This window comes from Hypanus sabinus, chromosome 8 (genome assembly GCF_030144855.1).
Source record: "Hypanus sabinus isolate sHypSab1 chromosome 8, sHypSab1.hap1, whole genome shotgun sequence".
In the NCBI taxonomy this organism is placed as follows: domain Eukaryota; kingdom Metazoa; phylum Chordata; class Chondrichthyes; order Myliobatiformes; family Dasyatidae; genus Hypanus; species Hypanus sabinus.
In genome coordinates this window covers 128,363,776-128,386,615 of record NC_082713.1, presented here as the reverse complement: position 1 = coordinate 128,386,615, position 22,840 = coordinate 128,363,776, and the positions used below count along the sequence as shown (strand labels likewise).

Sequence of the window (22,840 nt, the reverse complement as noted above, 5' to 3'; positions counted from 1 at the left end):
TAGACTGCATTCCAGTTTCAAGCCATTCCCTGGGTTGAGAGGGAAGAACTTTTCTAATGGCTTGATCTTACCTACCCTCTTCTCTTCCTCAAAACACCACTCAGTCCTCCAGATAATTGGAACCAGTTATTTACCTGCTCATACAAATACAGATGAACACTTTCAGTTACAGATGAACACTTACAGGTTGCTATGAATATCAGAGTAAAGTTTCAAAAAACTGCTCTTGTTTTCCCTGGAAAAGGGACCTCAGAGTTGCCCTCCCTCCTTTGTCCACCATGTGATAGAAAACATTTGAGTCTCAGCACCCCATGACTGAGTGTGTCAACTTAGCCTTGAGTTCAAGTGTTACTTCATGCTCTTCAGCACATAATCAAAAGTGAACAGCGAGTGAGTAATGCACTGCTGTACTGTCAATAGAGATTTCCTTTGGGGAAAAAAAGATAAAAATAAAGCTTATCAGCCTTTTCAATCTGTAACATAATCTAAGGGTTTACTTTGAACAAGAGCAGAGGTTTCAAAGTTCAAAATAAGTTTATTATCAAAGTGCATATAAGTCACTGAGACACTGAGAATTTCAATTGCAGACATTCACGGTAGAACAAAGAAAAACAGAATCAATTGAAAACCACATACATAGGCTGACAACCAATGTGCACGGGAAGATGATCTGCAAATACAATAAATAAATAATGCTGAGAACATGAGTTGTAGAGTCCTTGAGAGTCAGTCCATAGGTTGCGGAATCATTTCAGAGTCGAGGTGAGTGAGGTCACCCTGATAGTTGATGAGTAATAACTGTTCCTCAACCTAGTGGTATGGGACCTAAGCTGCCTGTACCTCTGTCCCTTTGGCAGCTGCAAGAAGAGAGCATGGCCTTGATGGTGGAGATCCTTGACGATGGATGCTGGTTTCTCGTGGCAGCTCTGCTTGTGGAGATGCTCAACGGTGGTGAGGGCTTTTCCTGTGATGGACTGAGCTGTGTCCATTTTTTGTAAGCATTTCCATACCGGGTAGTGATGCAGTCAGGATACCCTCCACTGTGCATCTATAGAAGTTGCTCAAATTTTCAGATGATGTACTGAACCTGCGCAAGCTCCCAAGAAAGTCAAGTTGTGTTGATTTGCTCAATACTAATCAGCAGCTGCTACTTCCCCTCTGAGTTCTGAAATCTATGATCCCTTTTTCTGCACTACTTACTTATTTTGTAATTTTGTTTTTTCACTGTGCCACTACTGCAAAACAACAAATTTCTAGTCATATAAGACCGTGATAGTAAATCTGATTCTGACTCTTCTGATTGCCTTATCTAGTATTCTCGTTAAGAACAAAAGATAGAAACATTCATCTTGTGTTTATATTTTCCGATGTGCAAGTTGGCTATGGTGTTCCCTCATTACAGTGGTTCCTTCACATGCATTTTTTTATTGGCTATAACGAGTCATGCAATTCTTGTAGTTTTGAAAATCACTTTTATAAAGAAGAACTGGAAATGGAGTTTGTTTTGTTGGCTCCTGGGGGAAGGGTTTTGTGGCCTAATGCAACTGATACAGTTGCTGACTAGCCTGAAGCTGGGTGAATCAGCCCATGTCAGGGAAACAAGACTTTAGCCATTGTGTTAGACAGTGGTTCCAGATGGTAGGCTTATTCCCTAGGACATAGAATCATAGAGCATCACCGCACAGACATAGGCTCTTTGGCATGTCTGATTCGTGTCAAGCTGTTATTCTGCTAAGAATCGTTGACCTGCATGTAGCCCTCCATACTCCTTGAGTATATTTACTTATCGCAATTTTTCTTCAATGTTACAATCAAATCTTCATGCACCATTTTCACTGGCAGCTTGTTCGACACTCTCCCCACCCTCTTGAGTGAAGAAGGTCTTCCTCAGCTCCCGTTTAAATATTTCACCTTTCACACTAAGCCTATAACCTCTTTTCTAGTCTCACCCAACCTCAGTGGAAAAAGCCTGTTGCATTTACCCTATCTATACCCTTCATAATCTTATATACCTCTATCAAATCTCCCCTCACTCTTCTAGATTCTAGAGAGTAAAGTCTTAACCTGTTTAACCTTTCTGTATAAACTGGGGTCTGCAAGTTCTGGCAGCATCCTTGTAATATTTCTCTGTGCTCTTTCAGTATTATTGATATCGTTCCTTCAGGTAGGATACTGGAGCTACACCAGTATCTTGTACAATTTCAACATCCCATCTTCCCAACTTCCCATCTTATTTACTCAGTACTCTGATTTATGAAAGCCAAGATGCCGAAAGCTCTCCTTGCGACTCTATATACCTGTGACGCCACTTTTGGGGAATAGATCTATATTCCCATATCCCTTTGTTCTACCACACTCTTAAGTGCCCTACATTCACTGTGTAAGACCTACCCTACTTTGACCTCCCACACTGCACTACCTTGCATTTGGCTACATTAAATTGCCAATTTTTTTCAGCCCATTTTCCAGTTGGTCTAAATTTCACTGCAAGCTTTGACAGGCATCCACACTGACCTCTGTATGCCCAATCCTGGTGCTATCCATAAGTTTTCTGATCCAGTTTACATATTATCATTCAAATCATTAAAATAGATAACAAATAACATTAATCCAACACCAATCATTGCGCCACACTACAATGTCAACAAAATAGAGAGAGTACGGAGGAGATTTACTAGAATGTTACCTGGGTTTTGGCACCTAAGTTACAGAGAAAGGTTGAACAAGCTAGGTTATATAACAAATTATGAGGGGGATAGATAGAGTTGATGTGGATAGGCTTTTTCCATTGAGAGTCGGGGAGATTCAAACAAGAGGACATGAGTTGCGAGTTAAGGGGCAAAAGTTTAGGGGTAACACGAGGGGGAATTTACTCAGGGAGTCATAGCTGTGTGGAATGAGCTTCCAGTAGAAATGGTAGAGGCAGGCTTGATTTTGTCATTTAAAAAAAAATTGGATAGATATACGGACAGGAAAAGAATGGAGGGTTATGGGCTGAGTGCAGGTAGGTGGGACTAGGTTGGAGTAAGCGTTTGGCACTGACTAGAAGGGCCAAGATAGCCTGTTTCTGTGCTATAATTGTTATATGATTACTTGTCCCAGGCCTCAGTCAGAGAGGCAACCTTTAACTTCAATGTTCTAGCTTCTCCCACTAAGCCAATGTTGAATCCAGTTTTATGCTGAATATCAAGCAACTGACTCTACTACGTCAGTCTCCCATGCGGGAATTTGTCAGAGGCCTTGCTAAAGTCCATGCAGACAGTGTCCACTGTCTGTCCTTCAGCTTTTCTGGTAGTCTCCTCAAAAACCTTTATAAGAACGGTTGTCATGACCTACCATGTATGAAGTGATATTGACTATCCCTAACCAAAGCCTATTTATCCAAATACTACATCCTGTCCTTCAGAATATCATTGTCATGACCTACCACGTATGAAGTGATGTTGACTATCCCTAACCAAAGCCTATCTATCCAAATACTACATCCTGTCCCTTAGAATACCATCCATTAAGTTACCTACTTAGGCTCACTGGCCTTATTTTCCCAGCTTACTCCACTAGGCAACAAATTCTTTCAAAAGTGTTGCTTCCTGAGAAATTTAAATTTATGATAGGCTGCTTGAAGCTGAACCCAAATATAATTTCAGACTACTTGTATCACAAGGAAATTTGGAGCCAGCATTGAATGATTCCAGTTGCCCTGATACTGTTTCTCCGTGACTACATTACCCTGGTGAAACTTTTCATCATGCTTGTCATTGACGGTGCCACAATTTGCAGGGAAGAAATCTAAATGGGAATGAAGAAAATGAATCTTTAGTGACATGTCATTCGTACTTGCATTGAAGTAGACACAAATCGGAACATTAGCCCCACCATGCTCAACCTTTCCTGTCTTTGTATGTTGGCTTAACATCTACTTTTCCAACAACCACTTCACTAACTGTCTTGTCATTTTGGCTCCTATCCTCTTGCAACTTTAGTTTAAGCATTTCCCCCTGCAACACTGCCCTAGAGCAGCACCAGTAGACCTTCCTGCAATGACATTGGCCCCCCCCCCCATCCAATTTAGATGCAAACTGTCCGTGGAAGAGATTCAAAACTCTGAAGCTCTCCCTCCCGCATTATCTCCTCAGCTATGCATTGAACTCTATTGTGTTCCTGTTTCTAGCCTCAATAGCACCTGACACAGGTAGCAATCCTGAGATTAGCACCTTGGAGGTCCTTTCCTTTGACTTAGTGCTAACTCCCTGAACTCACTTTGGTGGACCTTGTCACTCTTCCTGCCTTTATCATTGGTACTGACGTGGATCACTACCTCTGGCTGCTCACACTCCCTCTTAACAATGCTATGGACTTGGTCTGAGATGTCTGTGACCTTGGCACCTGGGGAGAAGCATGCTATCCAGGAATCTGGTTCTTGTCCACAGAACCTGCTGTTTGTTTCCCTAACCAAATAATTTCCTGTCATTACTGCTTGCCTTCTCTTCTGCCCCCCCCCCCCCACCATGAGTCATAAAGCCAATGCCAGAGACCTGATTGCTATGGCTTTTCTCTGCTAAGTAATCCCACCGCAATAATATACAAAGCAATACCTTATTATTGAGGGGACCACCACAGGGGTACCCTGCATTGGCCACCTGGCCCCTTTTCCCTCTCCAGTTACTTGTGTCCTTCACCTTTGGTGCAACAACTTCCCTTCATCTCCTAGCACTCAATCAATCCATCTCTCAAATGAGCCAAAGGCCATCCAGTTTCCTCTAAGAAGCTGCAGCTTCCCGCAGGTGGAGTTATCAGGGTCACTCGAGGTCCCCTTACCTTCCCACTGCCCTCCACTGCCTGGCATTGCCATGGCTGAAGTCATTTGAGAACATTTTTTCCTTGGTTGTTTAAACTGAATGATAAATGTAGGTTGCTTAATATTTCACTATTGTCCTGTACTTTGTGAGGTGCAGATGTTTCAAGGTTGCAGTGTTCCTGTCACAGCGATCTGGCTTGTACCAACACTCTGGAATTGATTGTCATTGGGCTCTTTCATAGTGGCTGTGCACAGAAGGCACAGTAAATGGACCAGGTAGTCTGGGTAAATAAGGAGACTGTCGATAAAGGATGTGACAGTGCATTGGGTTCTACCTGGCCATGTCTTGCACTTAAACTTGATTTAGGTAATCAAAGGATACAACCAGGTCACCTTCCTGCTTGGGTAGATGCCAACTGAGTCATTCCAACCCAACACTGCATGTCTGTTCATGTTGCCTTGGACACACTCTCCCTGGCTTTCTATGCTGACTGGTGCGATCGCCTGACGCAATGTCCTGCAAACCATCCATGTGTCTCACATGTATGAGATGCTTCCTCATGGACTGGTGGATTCATGGACTGCTGCAATCTGTAGTGTGAAGGCACCTGCCACATAAAGTGGAGAATTGGGCTGGTTAGCCCATCTGTTGAATGTGAGACTCGGCAATGGCCTCCTTTCATCTTCCTGGTTCATTCTTCCTCCATATTTATATAGACCCGCTTTAATGCACTCATGTTACGCTTCTTATCTGGACTGGATGTTCTGATTCCTCTAGGAATGTGGCTTCCCCTGAATTCTGAACTTAACTGCTGCTTCAGAATATTCAAGCTGACCTTTATACCATTCTGGAGGTTGTGGACTATAACATCCAAGAAACTATGTGTCCAGTACAGTGTGACTTGAGTTTTATCCAGCTGTTCCTTGCTGGTGTCCTCTTCAGGTCTGTCTCCCCCTTCCACTCTGCTGCCACTACTTTGAATTATTAAGATGGCCCGTGCAGTATCAAATGGGATAACTACACTCACTTGAGATATTCCCACAACCAATGATCTCACTTTGAAGGACTCTTAATCTTATGTTATCATTATTTGTTTTCTATTTAATTGCACAGTTTATTCTTTTCTGCACTCTGGGTGATCTTTCACTGACCCTGTTATAGTTAGTATTCATTAGATTTGCCGAGCATGCCTGCAGGAAAATGAATCTCACAGTTGTACTTGGTGTCTTATAAGTTCTTTGATGATAACATTTATCTATGACTTTGACCCTCTGTTTGGTCAAGTTGTCCCTCACGTCCTTTCTATATCTTTCCGCTATTCCCTTCAACCTATGCCCCCGAGTTCTTCGTTCCCCTTCCCCCTGCGGAAAAGACATGGGGTGCCTGTATTCCCTCGCAGTTAATGCAAACATGCAATTGATCTGGAAGGGTGAATGGATGTCGCCTTCAGTTGCATTTAACATTACATGTGCCAGGCCATGGAAATTTGTATTTTCACTAATGATCTGCACTTTAGTGATGATTGTGTGTCCAACAGATCATCGGATTGCAAACACATAATTGATGTTTGGCTTACAGTGTAAGGTAGGTACAAGTTCTCTGCCAGCATGTTAGTCATATCATCTTGATTCATTTGTAAGGTCAAAATCAATGGTAGCACTTCGGTGCATTGCTTGTCATTGGCATTCACTTACAGCTGGACCAGTAAACTAAAGGCCTTTGATATCAAGCTATCGAGTTTTATTGTCTTGAGTTTTGCAGCACAGAAACAGGCTCTTCAGCACAACTTGTCCATGCTGACTGTGTTCCTCAGCAAGCTCACCCATCTGCCCACAGTTACCCCATAGTGCTCAACCTCCGCTTTCCATGTATTTATCTAGAAGTTGATTTTGTGCCCAAATCTACTGATATTTCTAGGAAAAAAATCGCAAAAAAAATTGTTAGGTGTGTGACACCTAATGGCATTCTTTATTGGTACCATTGATGATGCATGGTTATGTTATACAAGCAGAATAGCCAACATGCACAGGAAGTGTTTGTTAACCTTGGGGAAAGCTCAAGGTTAGGATTCAGTTCATGAACCTTCACAGCAATTCCATCAGCTCTGTGGGACTTTACTGCAAGCGATGGAAATTGTAGCACTTCTGTGTAGAGAATATTATGCTTTTTTCAAATTACAAAACTGCACTTAAAGCACAAATGTGGGGGTTGTTTGGACTGCAATTGTGTTTTTGTGGTATTTCAACGATTGTTTTGTGGGGTGTGAGAGTCAAAGTCTCACAATTAGCCATGTGATGAAACAGTGGTTAATTTGTTGTTTCACATTGTTAAATGAGAGGAAACATGGGTTTAAATGTGGTTTGTAAAAAATCTCACATTCTGAGGTCACCTTACTTATTCTGATACAGTGGTGGCCATTGGGTCTATGTTGGCTCAAGCAGAGTAATGTCACGCTGTATCTTCGGACCCAAGCGTGGTATCACACAGACTATTAGAAGGGTTGAACAAAACTAGACATTTGATTAACAGAAGAGACAAAGCTGAACAGTAGAATTTACAAGGTCTTGGATAACTCAGAACTCCACTAGGCAAAAATCAAGATGACCACGTCAACAATGGCTAGCACTGTGCCTTTAAATACACTCTGGGGCACAAAAGAGTCTCTGCCCAGTTGATAAAACCTCAGACTAATTACAAGCTGACAAGTAACTATTCCAATAAGAGAAAAAAGTCCACAGATTCGTAATTGGATACCTGCAAAGTCTGAGAATTAATTGGAAGTGATGAAGGACAATTACAACTTAAGCGTAAACTAGAGAAGACCTAACAAAACACACGAAAAACCAAAGTGCAACGATACAGGTTATTATAATTAATAAAATGCAGTGAATACAAAAAAAGCGTAAACCTTGGAGCCCTCAGCCTAGTCTACCAATGACTTGAGGTTGTGACAGAGAAATCCCAATAATCCCATCTCCCCCTCCTTTCTTCCCTTCATAATCTATTCCCTAAAAACACTGTTTATTAATATCACATAGAAGATTGGGGTTCAAAGCTGTTTTTACTGGTTACCAATGAGGCTTTTGAAACCAAACGGAGCATACAGCTCTGCTGGAAATTGAGGGTATTTACTCCTGTGCTGAGATGCAATTGGGTAAACGATGTGCCGATGTATACAAGGCAAAGAACAATACCACTACTCCTGGTGGTAACCAAATAGAACTTGTGCCATTTGTGGCAAAGTGACTCGTCCTCATTTTAACAGTGGCATGGTTCATGTCAAATTCAAGAGCACAGTTGGCCCTCCTTATCTGCGAGGGATTGGTTCTGGGACCCCATGGCTCTCATTGTAACAGTGGCATGGTCCATGCCAAATTCAAAAGCACAGTCGGCCCTTCTTATCTGCGAGGGATTGGTTCTGGGACCCCTGGAGGATACCAAAAATCGCAGATGCTCAAGTCCCTTATTCAACCTGTCTTAATGCGGTGGTCCTTAGGGCCGAGCAGAACCCCAGACCTTATTTAACTTGTCTCAGTGCGGTGGACATTAGGACCAGATGGTGGGCTCTGAATCCGCAGTGTTTCTCTTCACAAAAATAATCACAATTGAAAATAAAGTGGAAATAATAAAGCAATTGGAAAGAGCTGAAACGCCATTGGTCATTGGAAAAGTGTTAGGTTACATTGGTCAACAATTGGACCAAAGTTAAAGGATGAAGTGAGAAAGGCTCTGCCCCGATGAAAGCTACAATTATTACTAAGCAATGCAGTGGTTTAATTATTGGGTTTTGGGGTTTTTGGTTTTTGATCCCCCACATCAACCAGGCATGGTGGAGAGCGCACTTGGGAGCGGTCTGTCACTTCCCTTCCTGAGCCTGATGCTGAAACATACGTTCTTAAGTGTTTTATATGCATAGAAAGGTAAAACAAATACTAAGACAAATGTTTGACTAACATGCTAAATAATACCGGATGTACCTGTTCTGACTTGCATAGTAAGAGAATTCCCGATTTTTTTCGATCCGGATCCATGATAACCCACGCACATCCTCCTGTATACTTTAAATCATCTCTAGATTACTTATAATACCTAATACAATGTAAATGCTATGTAAAATAGTTGTTATACTACATTATTTACGGAATAATGACGAGAAAAAAGTCTGTACATGCTTGAACAACAAGTGTTGAAGAGCACTTCTGGGTTTTCTCGATTCGCGGTTGGTTGAATTCGCGAATAAGGAGGGCTGACTGTAACCTGTCTGTAAAGACTATTGGTCACAGGATCCATGAAGAATTTAGAGTCAGGCTGTACATGAATTGAAAATAAACAGTAAAATGTTTTTTTTTTAAGAAAACTTTTCTTTTGCGTGCCATCCTGACCAATCTTGCCATACATAATTCCATCAAGGTCCAAAGAAGAAAACAATGCAGAAAAAGTGGAGTGCAAGTAGACAAATAAGGTGGAATGGACATGGTGGGGCAGGTTGCAAAGACCCCATCAACTCCCCTTTGATTTTTCTATCACCTCTCTGCATTGAGGTGCAGGTGGTTCTGCTATAAGGTGTGGTTCCATAACATAAATTGGTTTTCACATTGACGGATTAGCGAACTCCATTTGCTTTAGATGGGCTGTATTGGTTATAGCATGGTTGTAATGAGGAAAACCTCCTTAAGTATGTATTTTGAAGGCAGATACAGCCTGTTCTGCAAAAATGTGTCCGTTCTGGTCATCTGATTATAGGAAGTATAGTGGAGCTTTGGAGATGGTGCTGAAGAGACTTACCAGGATGCCGTCTGGATTAAAGAGCACCTCTTATGATGCAAGATTGAGAAAGCGAAGGCTTTTCTCTTTAGAGTGAAGGAGGATGGGATGGCACTTGAAAGAGGTGTATAAAATGATAAGAGGCATAGGTAGAGTTGTCAGCCAGTTCATTTTTCCCAGGGTGGAAATGACTAATACAACAGGGCATAATTTTAAGCTGATTGGAGGAAAGTATAAGGTGGGTGTCAGAGATTAGAGGAGTATGAGGAGTCTGTAGGATTGAATGCAGGTCCTTGGAACTATGAGGCAACAGCTCAAATTGCTGTACCACTGAGCCAAGAAATTGTTAACCTTTACGAGAACAATTTGTGTTATTATCTGGCAAAGTACAAAGGATGCCCAGTCAGTTAATACAACTCTCAAAAGATCACCCAGAAGATGGGAAATCATGGTAGAACGAGGCCTTTATTTAGAGCAGGGGATCCCAGCTGCGGTCCACGGATCATTTGCTTAATGGTATTGGTCCATGGCATGAAGAAAAGCTTGGAAACCCCTGGTTTAGGGAGATTGTTTTACTTGCTACTGTGCTGATTGTTAAATTCACTTTTTAATTTTGATCCTTTGTTTTATAAAGCCAAACTCTCGCCTTTCCTTTCCCCATTAACAGTGACTCATTCCACCCCATCTTTCCTACCCGCCTCTTTTCATTCTACCTCTTCCTGCCATGCTGAATTGACGCTGTCCACCTTTCAAGTCTGCCCCTTTCTGCTTCCTGTGAATTTCTTGGAGTTGTCATGGATTGGAACTCCTTGCACACCCTCCAGTGCCCCTCAGCTCCCAAAAACAAAACTAGAAGTATTCAAACCCTGATTCATTTATTACCTTGCTGGTCAGACTACGCTGGGAGTACTGTCTACAGTTTTGGGCTCCTTACCTAAGAAAGGATGTGTTGGTAGAACCATAGAACATTACAGCACAGAAACAGGCCTTTTGGCCCTTCTTGACTGTGCCGAACCATTTTTCTGCCTAGTCCCACTGACCTGCACCTGGGCCATATCCCTCCAAACCCCTCTCATCCATATACCTGTCCAAGTTTTTCTTAAATGTCAAAAGTGAGCCCGCATTCACCACTTCATCTGGCAGCTCATTCCACACTCCCACCACTCTCTGCGTGAAGAAGCCCCCTCCCCAATGTTCCCTTTAAACTTTCCCCCTTCACCCTTAACCCATGACCTCTGGTTTTTTTCTCCCCTGGCCTCAGTGGAAAAAGCCTGCTTGCATTCACTTTATCTATACCCATCATAATTTTATACACCTCTATCAAATCACCCTTCATTCTCCTACAGTCCAGGGAATAAAGTGCTAACCTATTCAACCTTTCTATGTAACTCATTTTCTCAAGTCCTGGCAACATCCTTGTAAACCTTCTCTGCACTCTTTCAACCTTATTAATATCCTGTAATTGGGTGACCAAAACTGCACACAATACTCCAAATTCAGTCTCATCAGTGTCTTATACAACCTCACCATTACATTCCAACCCATACTCAATACTTTGATTTATAAAGGCCAATGTACCAAAAGCTTGCTTTCCAACCCTATCTACTTGCGAAGCCACTTTTAGGGAATTATGTATCCGTACTCCCAGATCCCTCTGTTTTACTGCCCTCCTCAGTGTCCTACCATTTACCTTGTATGTTCTACCTTGGTATTAGAGAGAATCCAGAGAAGGTTCACGAGCATGATCCCAGAACTGAAAGGCTTAACATATGAGGAGCGCTTGATGGCCCTGAGCCTGGACTCTGTAGAGTTTAGAAGAATGGTGGGGGGGGGGGGGGGGAGTATCCCATTAAAACTTATCAAATACTGAGGCGTTTCTTTAGCTGGAGGATTTTGAGTTTGTGGAATTTATCACCTCAGTTGGCTGTGGTGACCAAGTCGTTGGGTATATTTAAAGTGGAGGGTGAAAGGTTCTTGATTAGAAAGGGTGTCAAAGATTATAGCGAGAAGGCAGGAGAATGGAGTTGAGAGGGATAATAAATCAATCATGATGGAATGGTGGAGCAGACTCGATGGGTTGAATGGGCTAATTCTGCTCTGATGTCTTATGAATTACCATCATTAGAGTCCATGAGAAGTGAATCAACACAGTTTGCAGTGATTATATATTTTTGGCACCTGATTTGAAATAATATAGCAGTAGCAGGTTTTACGAGTGGTTTCACCAACAAAGCACCACTCTTGTGCTCAAACATAGTTTTGTCCTTCAAGTTACAGTGATTTCATAAAATGAGTTTTAAGAGGAACATAGCCACAAAACTCCATGTGCCCGGTTGCAAGTATGAAACAACTTGTTCTGTTTTGTACTTCTACTTATATTTATTGTTTGCCTTGCGGTTTGCAATTGTGGAAACTTGTTCACTGACCAAATTAGATCTAAGGTCTTAATTGAGGTCCTTCTGATCATGGGTGTTGGCCAGATGGAGGAAATATCTGCTGGATAATGAGCATCTCCAGTATATGAAATACTTTAAGTGAGAATTGGAGAGGTTTTCTGAATACATCCTTGTCAACCTCAACTCTCACCAGACACAACTTATCTCTTCCCCCATTCCACCCAGCTCCTTCCCACTTTACAAAGACATTGCTTTTCCGTACACCCTCCCAGTTAATATTGATCCACTTTGTGCCTCCTGGGTGGGTCCACTTCCCTTCCTATTGTCCACCGCTATCTCTTGGAACAATTGCCATCCAAGTGATATGCCTGTTGCTTTTGGCTGCCAGAATCCCAGAACAAACTCTACCCAGTGCTCACTGATTTGTTTTATTCTAGCACCTTTCTATGACCCTCCAGACCATGATTTCTGGAACTCAAAGAACTGTGGCCTTCAGTATTCTTTGCTGGAAGCTACCTTAGTTTGCTTTTAACTCCTGACCCTGGCAGAAATCCAATTTCATGTTGGCATTTGGATCCAAAGCATGAGGAATTCCTTTCCTTCATAAAGGCGCTCAGTCTGCTGAGTCCCTCTAGCAGATTGTTTGTGTTCTGCTTTCAGATATTGCTAAACAACTTTTAAAGTGTCAATTGTTAATCTGTGGTCTTTAAAACTTCACATATTGGGCCTTTATCCAGCATTTTAATGATTTTTCTCCTTGATTGTGGTTGGCTTTGGATTAACGCCACTTATTTTGTTAACTTTCCTGTTTTGAATATTTATTAAAATCTCTTGCTTTCTTATTTTTCTAGTTAGCTTTATTTCATATTCTTAAGTTATTATTGATATTTTAGTTATTCCTTGCTGTTTGCTAAAGTTTGTCGATTCTTCTGACCATCACCAGTTATAATGTTTTTTCTTTTAAGTTTGATTCTTTCTAACTTAAAAAAATAATCATGGATTATAAGTTCTTCATTTTTCATCTTATTATAATATACATATTCTGTGTGTTTTAAAGGATATCTTTAAATGCCAGCCACTTTATCTTGTTTTGACTGATTCCTTAATCTGATGTTCCTGTTCATTTTAGCCAGCTCTGTTTTCATTCCTTAATAATTGCCTTTATATAACATTAAAATTCTAGTCCTGGATTCATTCTACTGTCCCTCACACTGAGTGAGAAGTTGTATTATATCTTGATCATTGCTACTTTGTGACTCTTCCATTGTAAGGTCCTTAATTAATCTTATCTTTTGCACAATAGTATAATCCAGTATAATTTGCTCTTTGGTTGGCTTCAGAATATGTTAATCTAAGAAACTATTCTGAAAGCCTTCAATAAACTACTCATTTAAACTCCCTTTGTTCATCTGATTCATCCAGGCCATACTTATTATAATCCCCCATGATTATTGCTATACTTTTCTGATGCTCTCATGATCTTCTGTTTTACTGTGCCCTACCATGTAGTTGCTGTGTTGTGGTCCATAGGTACAGAAAGTATGACCTACTGAGTTTCAGAACTTGGGCTGCATATAGGTGAAGACACAAGCACTATTGGAGGTGGCAAAGGAAATCTGGAATGCATAAGGAATGATTGAACCTGCTTATAGAAATGAGGAGAAGCAAGGCAGCATTAGTTATTGATTGCGAGGCCGGCAATTTTAAAATGGACGTTGTGCCTGTATGTCACTGAGTAGAGGTGATAATGGGTGTTTGGGATCTGGGTACATTCGGTAGTCTTGGGAGATACTTTAGAGGGTAGAAGCTCTTTCAAAGGTCTGGTTGGGTGTGATAATGCCAAGTTTAGTTCAGTCTGAATTTTAGCAAGCACTTACACTTAAGTTGCATCTTTTTCATGCCCTAAAGAAATCCCAGCATTTCAGAAGGTTAATGAGGAAAAATTGAGATGCTAAGAGAAGCACTCAAAACCGTGATGAAAGGAGTGGAGGCAATGACCATATGGTAGGAATTTGACAACATGGCACAGGTAGTGATGGGATATTCTCAGTGTTGACTTTTGAAGTATTTGACCTTGGGGGTGGGTAATGGACAGAAAGAAATGGGCTGAGATAAACCCTTTTGTATTGTCTTGCGTACAGGTTCTGAGAAACCAGAAGCTTGGAGGCTTCCAGGAGGGATGACAAGCTGTAGGCCAGCCATCTGTTGGATTGCTAAAAGTAATAAGCTAAACCACTGAAAGCTTGTTCCAGCATATTTGGAAAAAGTCAGATGGTATTGTGCATCATGGCTCTCTCCACGGTATTATCTCGATTAACCTGAAACTTTCCAACTTTGTAATTTCCACAAGCTCCACTTTAGTGCGATTTCTACATGTGGGAGCTTTTAAGTTTGCTTTTCTTTTGATATTGCTTCTATGAAAATGATTTAAATATTTGGATGTGAATAGGAGTGACTTACTATCAAAGGATCTGCCTGCAGATCATGTTGTATAACCTACCTCTGTGGTCAATCGTTGCTTGCTTGCAGGTTGTTGTTCTGAAAGATTATTGAACTTCGAGGTTTGTAGTGGTACGGAGAGGCTCCAAGTTTACTTTAGCCAAATGTGTCCACTGTGGAATAGTGCCTGGTTTTGTGATTCTGGGCAGTAAAGTTCTTAATTTAAATTGAAACTTTCTCATAGGTTTAAGAATTTAAGTTCTGATAGAGCAGTTGTCTATGAGAAAACTGTCTCCTTTCCTGGACTCCTACCTAACCACCTAAACAATCCACTTCTGTGTGCCCTTAAATCCTTGAAGACATGCAGCGATATTTGCTGTTGGCAGCTTGCAGTGGAGGCTTGGCTTTACATTGAAATGTGCTGTGTGACTAGATCCTGAAGGGGCACTGTTTACAACTATTTAAACTGTCATGTTTTATGCATACTATGGATGATGCTTCATATAGAACATTACAGCATTATTGCTTGCTCACAATCTAAGCCAGTATGTTCTTTTATGTGTCATGCCTCATTTTAAAAAAGTGCAACTCATTAAAGAACATACAGACGTTCTCTTGCTTTCATGTAAATGCCTGCTCAAAAAAAACTCAGCCCAGTTCATCAGATACTCCTTCAGATTTGCAAGTCCACACTGGCTCTCTCTACTAAGACTAGGTTTGGCTTAATGTATTGCTTAAGATGAACCAGTGGGTCAGCTTGTCTTCTCCAAAAAACCCAAGATACAAAGTACCCCTTACCATGTAATTCGAAGGAACATTTCCATCTAACCCCAAAATTGATGGAAGCTTTTAAGTGCCAAAAGATGAAGGAAACTGTGAACTATAGTGTCTGCGAGAAGAAGAACACAGCCAGAGATGTGTGTGTATATGAGATAATACTAGTTTAAACTTTGGGAACAGCAGATAAGCATGTGGCTGCTTGTGTCAAAGGGTTTGTTTGGAGCACCTGATAAAAGGTCAGAATAGCATCCCATATCCAACATGGTTTTTGTCATTGTGTGGTCCTTGTTATGTTTGAACAGTCTGAGAGCTAGCTTGTAAACACTGCAACAAGCTAAGCAGGTGCCACTTTGAAACCCGTGTAATTCAAGGGGAATCAACAGCATGGACATAAGCTTGGCTAAAAGTAGTGGTGACTACTCTGCAAACTATCAAAGTTGAGAGAGAATGAATTGCTGGCTCCTGATTGGCTTTGCCCTTGCGTTTTAAATGGGTGCCTGGTGGGATAGTTGATGTGTTGGTATTGATTCTCTTGATTTACAAATATAGCAGAGAGGAAGTGATTTTTTTTTGGTCTTGGAGTGTCTCGAACATTTGGAACATCTTGAAGGCCATTGGAAACGGGGCCTTTGTTTTCCTTTGAGTCTGGTGTTGATAAATTCTTATAGGCATGGAGGTGAAAGGTTACTACACGAAGATAGGAACACAAAGTTGAGGTTCAAGGTTGTTTAAGATCATTTAAGGTCATTTCCAATACACAGGTGTAAAGAGGAATGAAATAATTGTTATTCCAGATCTGATACAACACAAAAAAAAACAGAGGTAAAGAACATAAAAATTAAAAAAGCACAATAAATATAAATACATAAGTTAGCTTGTGTGCATTGATTATATGTCCATAAAGTGACATTAGGGACTGGAGTGTCTGTACATAAGGTGACTCTGACAGGAAAAGATAAAGCAGTGGTGGTGGGGGGTGTGGTACAGTGGGTTAGTGGGTGGAGTTGTTGATCAGCCTTACTGCCTGGGGAAAGCAACTGTTTTTGAGTCCTGTGGTCCTGGCATGAATATGACGTGGCCCCCACCCTGATGGGAGTGGTTCAAACAGCCCATGAGCAGGGTAGCTGGAATCCTTCATGACTTCACTGGCCTTTTTCTAGCACCTTTCTGTAAATGTGTGTTTGATAGTGGGTAGGCTGTGATCTCTGAATGTTGGAGTATTCAGGGGCTAAGTGGCTTACACAACTGTCATTAACTATGCATAGAGTAAAGTCATATTAACCCAACATGGTTCAACAGGCATATCTTTCAGGCTATTGGAAGCAATTCCAATTAATATGTCTAATGAATTTAAATAGGAGTTTGGGAGCAGGACGGTGGTGTTTTGAAGGGAGTGTGGAATCAGCATCTGGTGAATCAATTGCTGAACCAAAGATTAGATTTGTGGATTTTTAGATCTTTTTTCCAGTTAGAATATAGTGGCTTTTTAGAGGGGCTGATGGGTTAGTCTGTGCTCTTTTTAATTAAATATAAATCACTTGGACTAACCTGTGCCTGCTATAGTTTCAGAGTTTATAAATAAGCCAACGGGTCATAAAGAGAGCATTTGGTACATTGGCCTTCGTAAGTCAACATATTGAGTATGGGAGCTAAAATGTTATGTTGAAGCTGTGTAAGATGTTGATTTGGAGTATTGTGGTCTGTTCTGGTCACCTACCTACAGGAAAGCTGTAAGAAAGATTGAAAGAGTACAGTGAAAATTTAAAAGGATGTTGCCGGGACTGGACGATCCCAGTTATATGGAAAGATTGGATATGTTAGAACTTTATTCTCTAGAACGTAGAAGATAGAGGGGAGATTTGATAGAGGTATACAAAATTATGAGGAGTATAGGTTGAGTAAATGCAAACAGACTTTTTCCACTGAGATATTTCTGCTCTGCTGTGAGGTATCTTGAAGGTAGAGCAGCAGATGTATAGGGATTTCAGCAAGGTATTTGATAAGGTACCCCATGCAAGGCTTATTGAGAAAATAAGGAGGCATGGGATCCAAGGGAAAATTGCCTTGTGGATCCAGAATTGGCTTGCCCACAGAAGGCAAAGAGTGGTTGTAGATGGTGATATTCTGCATGGAGGCTGGTGAACAGTGGTATGCCTCAGGGATCTGTTCTGGGAACCCTTCTCTTTGTGATCTTTGTAAATGACCTGGATGAGCAAGTGGAGGGATGGGTTAGTAAATTTGCTGATGGCACAAAGGCTGGGGGTGTTGTGGACAATGTGGAGGGCTGTCAGAGGTTACAATGGGACATTGATAGGATGCAAAACTGGGCTGTGAAGTGACAGATGGAGTTCAACCCAGTTAAGTGTGAGGTGGTTCATTTTGGTAGGTCAAATAGATGGCAGAATATAGTGTTAATGGTAAGACACTTGGTAGTGTGGAGGATCAGAGGGCTCTTGGGGTCTGTGTTCATAGGACAGTCAAAGCTGCTGCGCAGGTTGACAGTGTGGTTAAGGAGGCATACGGTGCATCAGCCTTCATCAGCTGTGGGATTGAGTTCAAGAGCCGAGATATAATGTTACAGCTGTATATGACCCTGGTCAGACTCTACTCGGAGTACTTAATGATTTTGGATGATAATTAGGAGATGTCAGGGGTAAGTTTTCTACACAGAGAGTGGTGAGTGCGTGGAATGGGCTGCCAGTAACTTTAATGGCGGTGATACTATAGGGTCTTTTAGGAGACTCCAAGATAGGTACATGGAACTAGGAAAAATAGAAGGCTATGGGTAACCCTAGGGAATTTCTAAAGTACCTGCTCGGCACAGAATTATGGGCTGAAGGGCCTGTATTGTGCTGTAGATTTTCTGTTTCTATATGTTTCTGTGTATTTTTACTTTAGCAGTTTCTGTGAAAGCAGTGTGTTCTGCTAATAAGAGTGTTTTGGCTTCGACTAAAGATAAGGAGCCATGTTGTCAAATTTATGGTCTATGGTCCGTATGCAGGTTGATGGGACTAGGCATGGACTGGATGGGCTAACGGGCCTGTTCTATTCTGTAGTGCTGTACAACAAGAATGGGAAATGTTGTAAGGAATAGGAAGGAGGGTAACAGAGTTTCAGAGCATGGTGGTAAAATTCCACACAGTGAATGAGGACACGTGAAGTGATGCACCTGAATTTTCCATAATAATGGAATGCACTGTCAATAGATGAAGTGGGTGGTTTCATAGTTGAGTTTTAAATATCTGTGGGTTATTCCAAGCAAAGCCAAGTCTACCTGAAATTAGTGCTTGGCAGTCAGAAATAGAATCCTGTAGAAATCTGCCTTTCCTCTGCCTCTGTCCCTGATGTTCAGTAATTAATTTGTGAGAATGAGGTCATTACCAATTTTTGGCTCTGAATCAGGGTGAAGTATCTTATTCATTGGTTACACACACAAAATGCTGGAATATCTCGGCAGGCCAGGCACATCTATGGAAAAGAGTACAGTCAGTGTTTTGGGCTAAGACCCTTCAGCGGGAACAAAATGTTGGCTGTACTCATTTCCATAGATGCTGCCTGGCCTTCTGAGTTCCTCCAGAATTTTATGTGTGTTGCTTGGATTTCCACCATCCGCAGATTTTCTCTTGTTTCTAACCATTGGTTGTGTATCTTTTCTCCTCAGTTGGTGTGATCCGTTGCCCAGTCTGTCACCAAGAATGCCGACAGCCTGATATTATAGACAACTACTTCGTGAAGGACACAACAGAAGTGCCAAGTAGCACAGATGAAAAATTCAACCAGGTGAGAGATTTGTGCGCGTGTGTGTGCCCGCATGCGCAAGACCAGTTCGGTAAAGATCGGGTGACTGACAGGATTGTCTCCTGTGGTTTATGAGAAGGTGCAATAAATGGCAACTGCTTGAGCTTTGGCAAAATACTGGATGTTTCCATCTGTACTGAGCAACCACACCCAGTAATCATTGGCACTGTATTGACCAACTACACCCTATGTAATTATTGCCATTGTACCAACCAACCAGACAACCTCCACCTCCAGTAACCTTGGCTCATCCTCAGGCTTACTTCTCTCTGAGTATTTACTGTATCATTGCGAACTACGGCATCCTGGAGATTCATTGGTTCAAGTACTTTCAGAATAATGTTCCGCAGTTTCCTTTCCTTTCGGTTAGTCCTGACGAAGGTTCTCGTCCCGAAACTTCAACAGCGCTTCTCCCTATAGATGCTGCCTGGCCTGTTGTGTTCTACCAGCATTTTGTGTGTGTTGTTTGAATTTCCAGCATCTGCAGATTTCCTCGTGTTTGCACTAATACATTTTGCCAGTTTTATTTAAAATATGACATGTAACTTAATTTCTTTACCTGTAAAAAGGGTGAAATGACCTCCAAGAATTTTCACTTTTTTCCCTCTTAATCTGTGGGAAAAGATTGACATCTTCTTGGGAATCACAGATAACTCATTTCAATATAAAACTTTGTCTGAGGAACTTTGAGAATAATTTTTTTCCCAATCTGTCTAGTAAATCTTTTCCCTTGAAAAGTGTAGAAGTCTGGGAAAAAGTGGGCACAGGCTCATAATAGAAGGGTGTCTCTTTGTTACAAAGATGAGGAATTTTTTTAGCTAGAAGGTGATGAGTCTATGAAATTCATTGCCGTAGACAGCTGTGAAGGCCAAGTTGTTAGACATACTTAAAGCAGAGGTTGATATGTTCTTCATTAATTATGGCGTCAAAGTTTACGGGGAGGAGGCTGGAGAATGGGGTTGAGAAGGATAATAAATTAGCCATGATGGAATGGTGGAGCAGACCTGATGGGCAGAATGGCCTGGTTCTGCTTTTAAGTGTCATGGTCCTATGACAATGTTCAGAATGGAGAGTCTGTTTCTGGAGTCTGGTGTCAGGCTTGCTAGACTGCACTTTAGCTGAGTGATCTGTGCTGCCTCACTCAAATGGCCTTTCCTGATTTGCGATCTAGCATTGCTGGCATGTAAGGAGACACAGTAGAATGGGTTTGACATCACCATCTCTGATACAACACAAATACTGGAGGAACTCAGCAGGTCAGCCAGCATCACTGGAAGGAAATAAACAGTCCTCATTTCAGGCTGAACCATTCATCAGGTTCTTGCCCAGAAACGCGGACTGTTTGTTCCCTTCAGACCTGCTGAGTTCCTCCAGCATTTTGTGCGTGTTGCTTTGGATTTCCAGTATCTGCAGAATCTCTTTGCATTTACCATCCCTGGCAATCAGGCTGTGCTCTGTGGATTAGGAAGGAGCAGACACCTATGCTGTATCCAGGCTTCTGTTAATAATGAAATGCAGACTTTATACACAACCATCCATGATACCAGGCCACTTTAAGTACTTGTATAGTAATTTTGTCCAGGTAGCAGTCAATTTGTGCTCCATAAAGTCCCACAAAGAACAATGTGGTAAATAGGCATTTAAATTGTTCATTTACTTGGGGGAGAGGACAGTAGGGAAAAAAAGCATTCTTTGAAAAGGTGCCACAGAGTACTTTACGTTAATTCGAGAAGGTAGATTCTGTTTTAACTTGTTCTAAACGACACCTAGTGCTACATTTACTTGAGCTAATGTACTGTATAATGTAGATCTGCAGGCTAGTAGTTGAGGGTAACAGGAGCCAATCAGGTCACCACTGGTACTGGACAGATCTTGAGCCATAGAGTTATAGAAAGTACAGCATAGAAACAGTCCCTTTGGCCCATCTAGTCCATACCAAACCATTTAAACCACCTATTCCCATCGACCTGCGACAGGACATTAGCTCTCCATAGGTACCACCCACGCTGATATCCAGACTTCTCGTAAAAGTTGAAGTCAAACTTGCATGTAACACTTGCGCTGGCAGTTCGTTCCACACTCTCACATCCCACTCTCAACCCAGAAAACTAGGGGGAAGGAGTGAATCTATCATCAGCTTTTTTCCTTTCTCTCATTCAAGCTTCACCTCACTGAAGCCTCGAAGAGCTAAAGCCTCAAAATCCCCGCTCTAACACTGTCCAGTCCAACAACGGCCACTCCTCTTTCCTCTGTCTTATTTTAATTTGTCTTTGCCAATCAATTCTGATTGCTGATTTGCCGCTGTTCAAAATACCAGACTGCTGCAAATCGATTCTTTATGGGCTCACTCAGTGAACCTGAGTGAGCTATGTCTTCTCATGCTTCCAGTTGCTGATTGGCTGCTGCTCAATACACCAAACATTGATTTTGAAAGTTGCTTTTTTTTCCAAGATGCTGGAATTATTTGTATTTGCTTTTGGCAACAGAGGAAATAACACAAAATTTTCCTTTTATTGAAGCCATTTGGGTTTTGACTGTAACCATGAAGCTGTTGGTTCTCTTTCAGAAAGCTGCTTGGTTCATGGATTTAATTTAAGGATATAAACCTGCTGCTTTTGCCTGGTCAGACCTCATTGTAGCTTCAATCCCATGTGGATGTGGTTGATTGGAATGCCTTCTGGAGTGGTCTAGCAAACCATGTTATGTTAAACCAAGCAAAGAGTAACAATACACACAAAAGGCTGGAGGAACTCAGCAGGCCAGCCAGCATCTATGGAAAAGAGTAAACAGTTGATGTTTCAGGCTGAGACCCTTCATAACTCCCCAATGGCGTGAAAGTTCCTCCAGCATTTTCTGTGCATTACTTTGATTTCCAGCATGTGCAGATTTTCTCTTGTTGGGGAAAGGTTACCAATAATAAAAAATAACTGAGTCTTTCTGCAGAGTCGTCATGCCAACCTTGGTTAACAGGACCTACTGTTTGCACTGGGTCAAAAATTTGATATTTTTGGATAGTATCTTCACAAACTTATGCCATCATATTCAAGTGGGAGGTCAGATTTGGCCCGTTATGCAACCTTAAACCATTCTCTCCATTGTTTGTGCTTGGTGATCCCTATGCATGCCAGTTCAGAAATGTGTTTTAAAGAGTTTAAATTAAAGTAAGTGTTAACAAAGAACATATGTATCACCATATACAACCTTGAAATTCATTTTCTTGTAGGCATTCACATTAAGTTGTGTTCCTTTTAATAGAATCAGTAAACAACAAGACTGACAAACAACCAATGTTCAAAAGTCAACAAATTGTGCAAGTACAAAAAAAAATCAAGAATATAATAATAAAAAATAAGTAATAAATATTGGGAACATCAATTGTAGAGTCCTTGGAAGTGAGTCCATTGGTTGTGGAAACAGTTCCATATCAGTTATCCACTGGTTCAACAGCCTGATGGTTGAGAGGTAATAATTGTTCCTGAGTGTGATGGTTTGGGATGAGGCACCTCCTACCTGATAGCAGCAGCAAGCAGAGACCATGGCCTGGGTGGTGGGGGTCCTCATGCTGTTTCCTGCAACTGTGCTCTTTGTAGATGTGTTCAATGTTTGTGGGCGGGGGTGCTTTACCTGCAATGGACTAGGTAATATCCATGATTTACTGTAATCAAAAGGGATTTTGATGACAACAGTACAGGGCATTGTCTGAGAGCTCATAAGCCAGGATACAAATTGTGATCGTGAGACACAAGGGACTGCAGATGCTGGAATTTGGTGCAGGAAAAAACATCGCTGAAGGAGCTCAGTGGGACAAGCAGCATCTGTGGAGACAAAGGGATGCTGCATGTTTTGAGTTGACCTGAAGCGTTG

General features: G+C 41.5%; 1 protein-coding gene across 1 annotated transcript in view; it reads left to right on the top strand.

The window, feature by feature from the left end:
- The window catches only part of LOC132398412 (transcription intermediary factor 1-alpha-like), a 158,308-nt gene that overhangs the window by 46,328 nt on the left and 89,140 nt on the right, over positions 1–22,840 (top strand). The window contains exon 2 of the mRNA XM_059977796.1: positions 18,840–18,958. Within this exon, the coding sequence (XP_059833779.1) occupies positions 18,840–18,958 (119 nt within the window). The remainder of the gene's footprint in view (positions 1–18,839; positions 18,959–22,840) is intronic.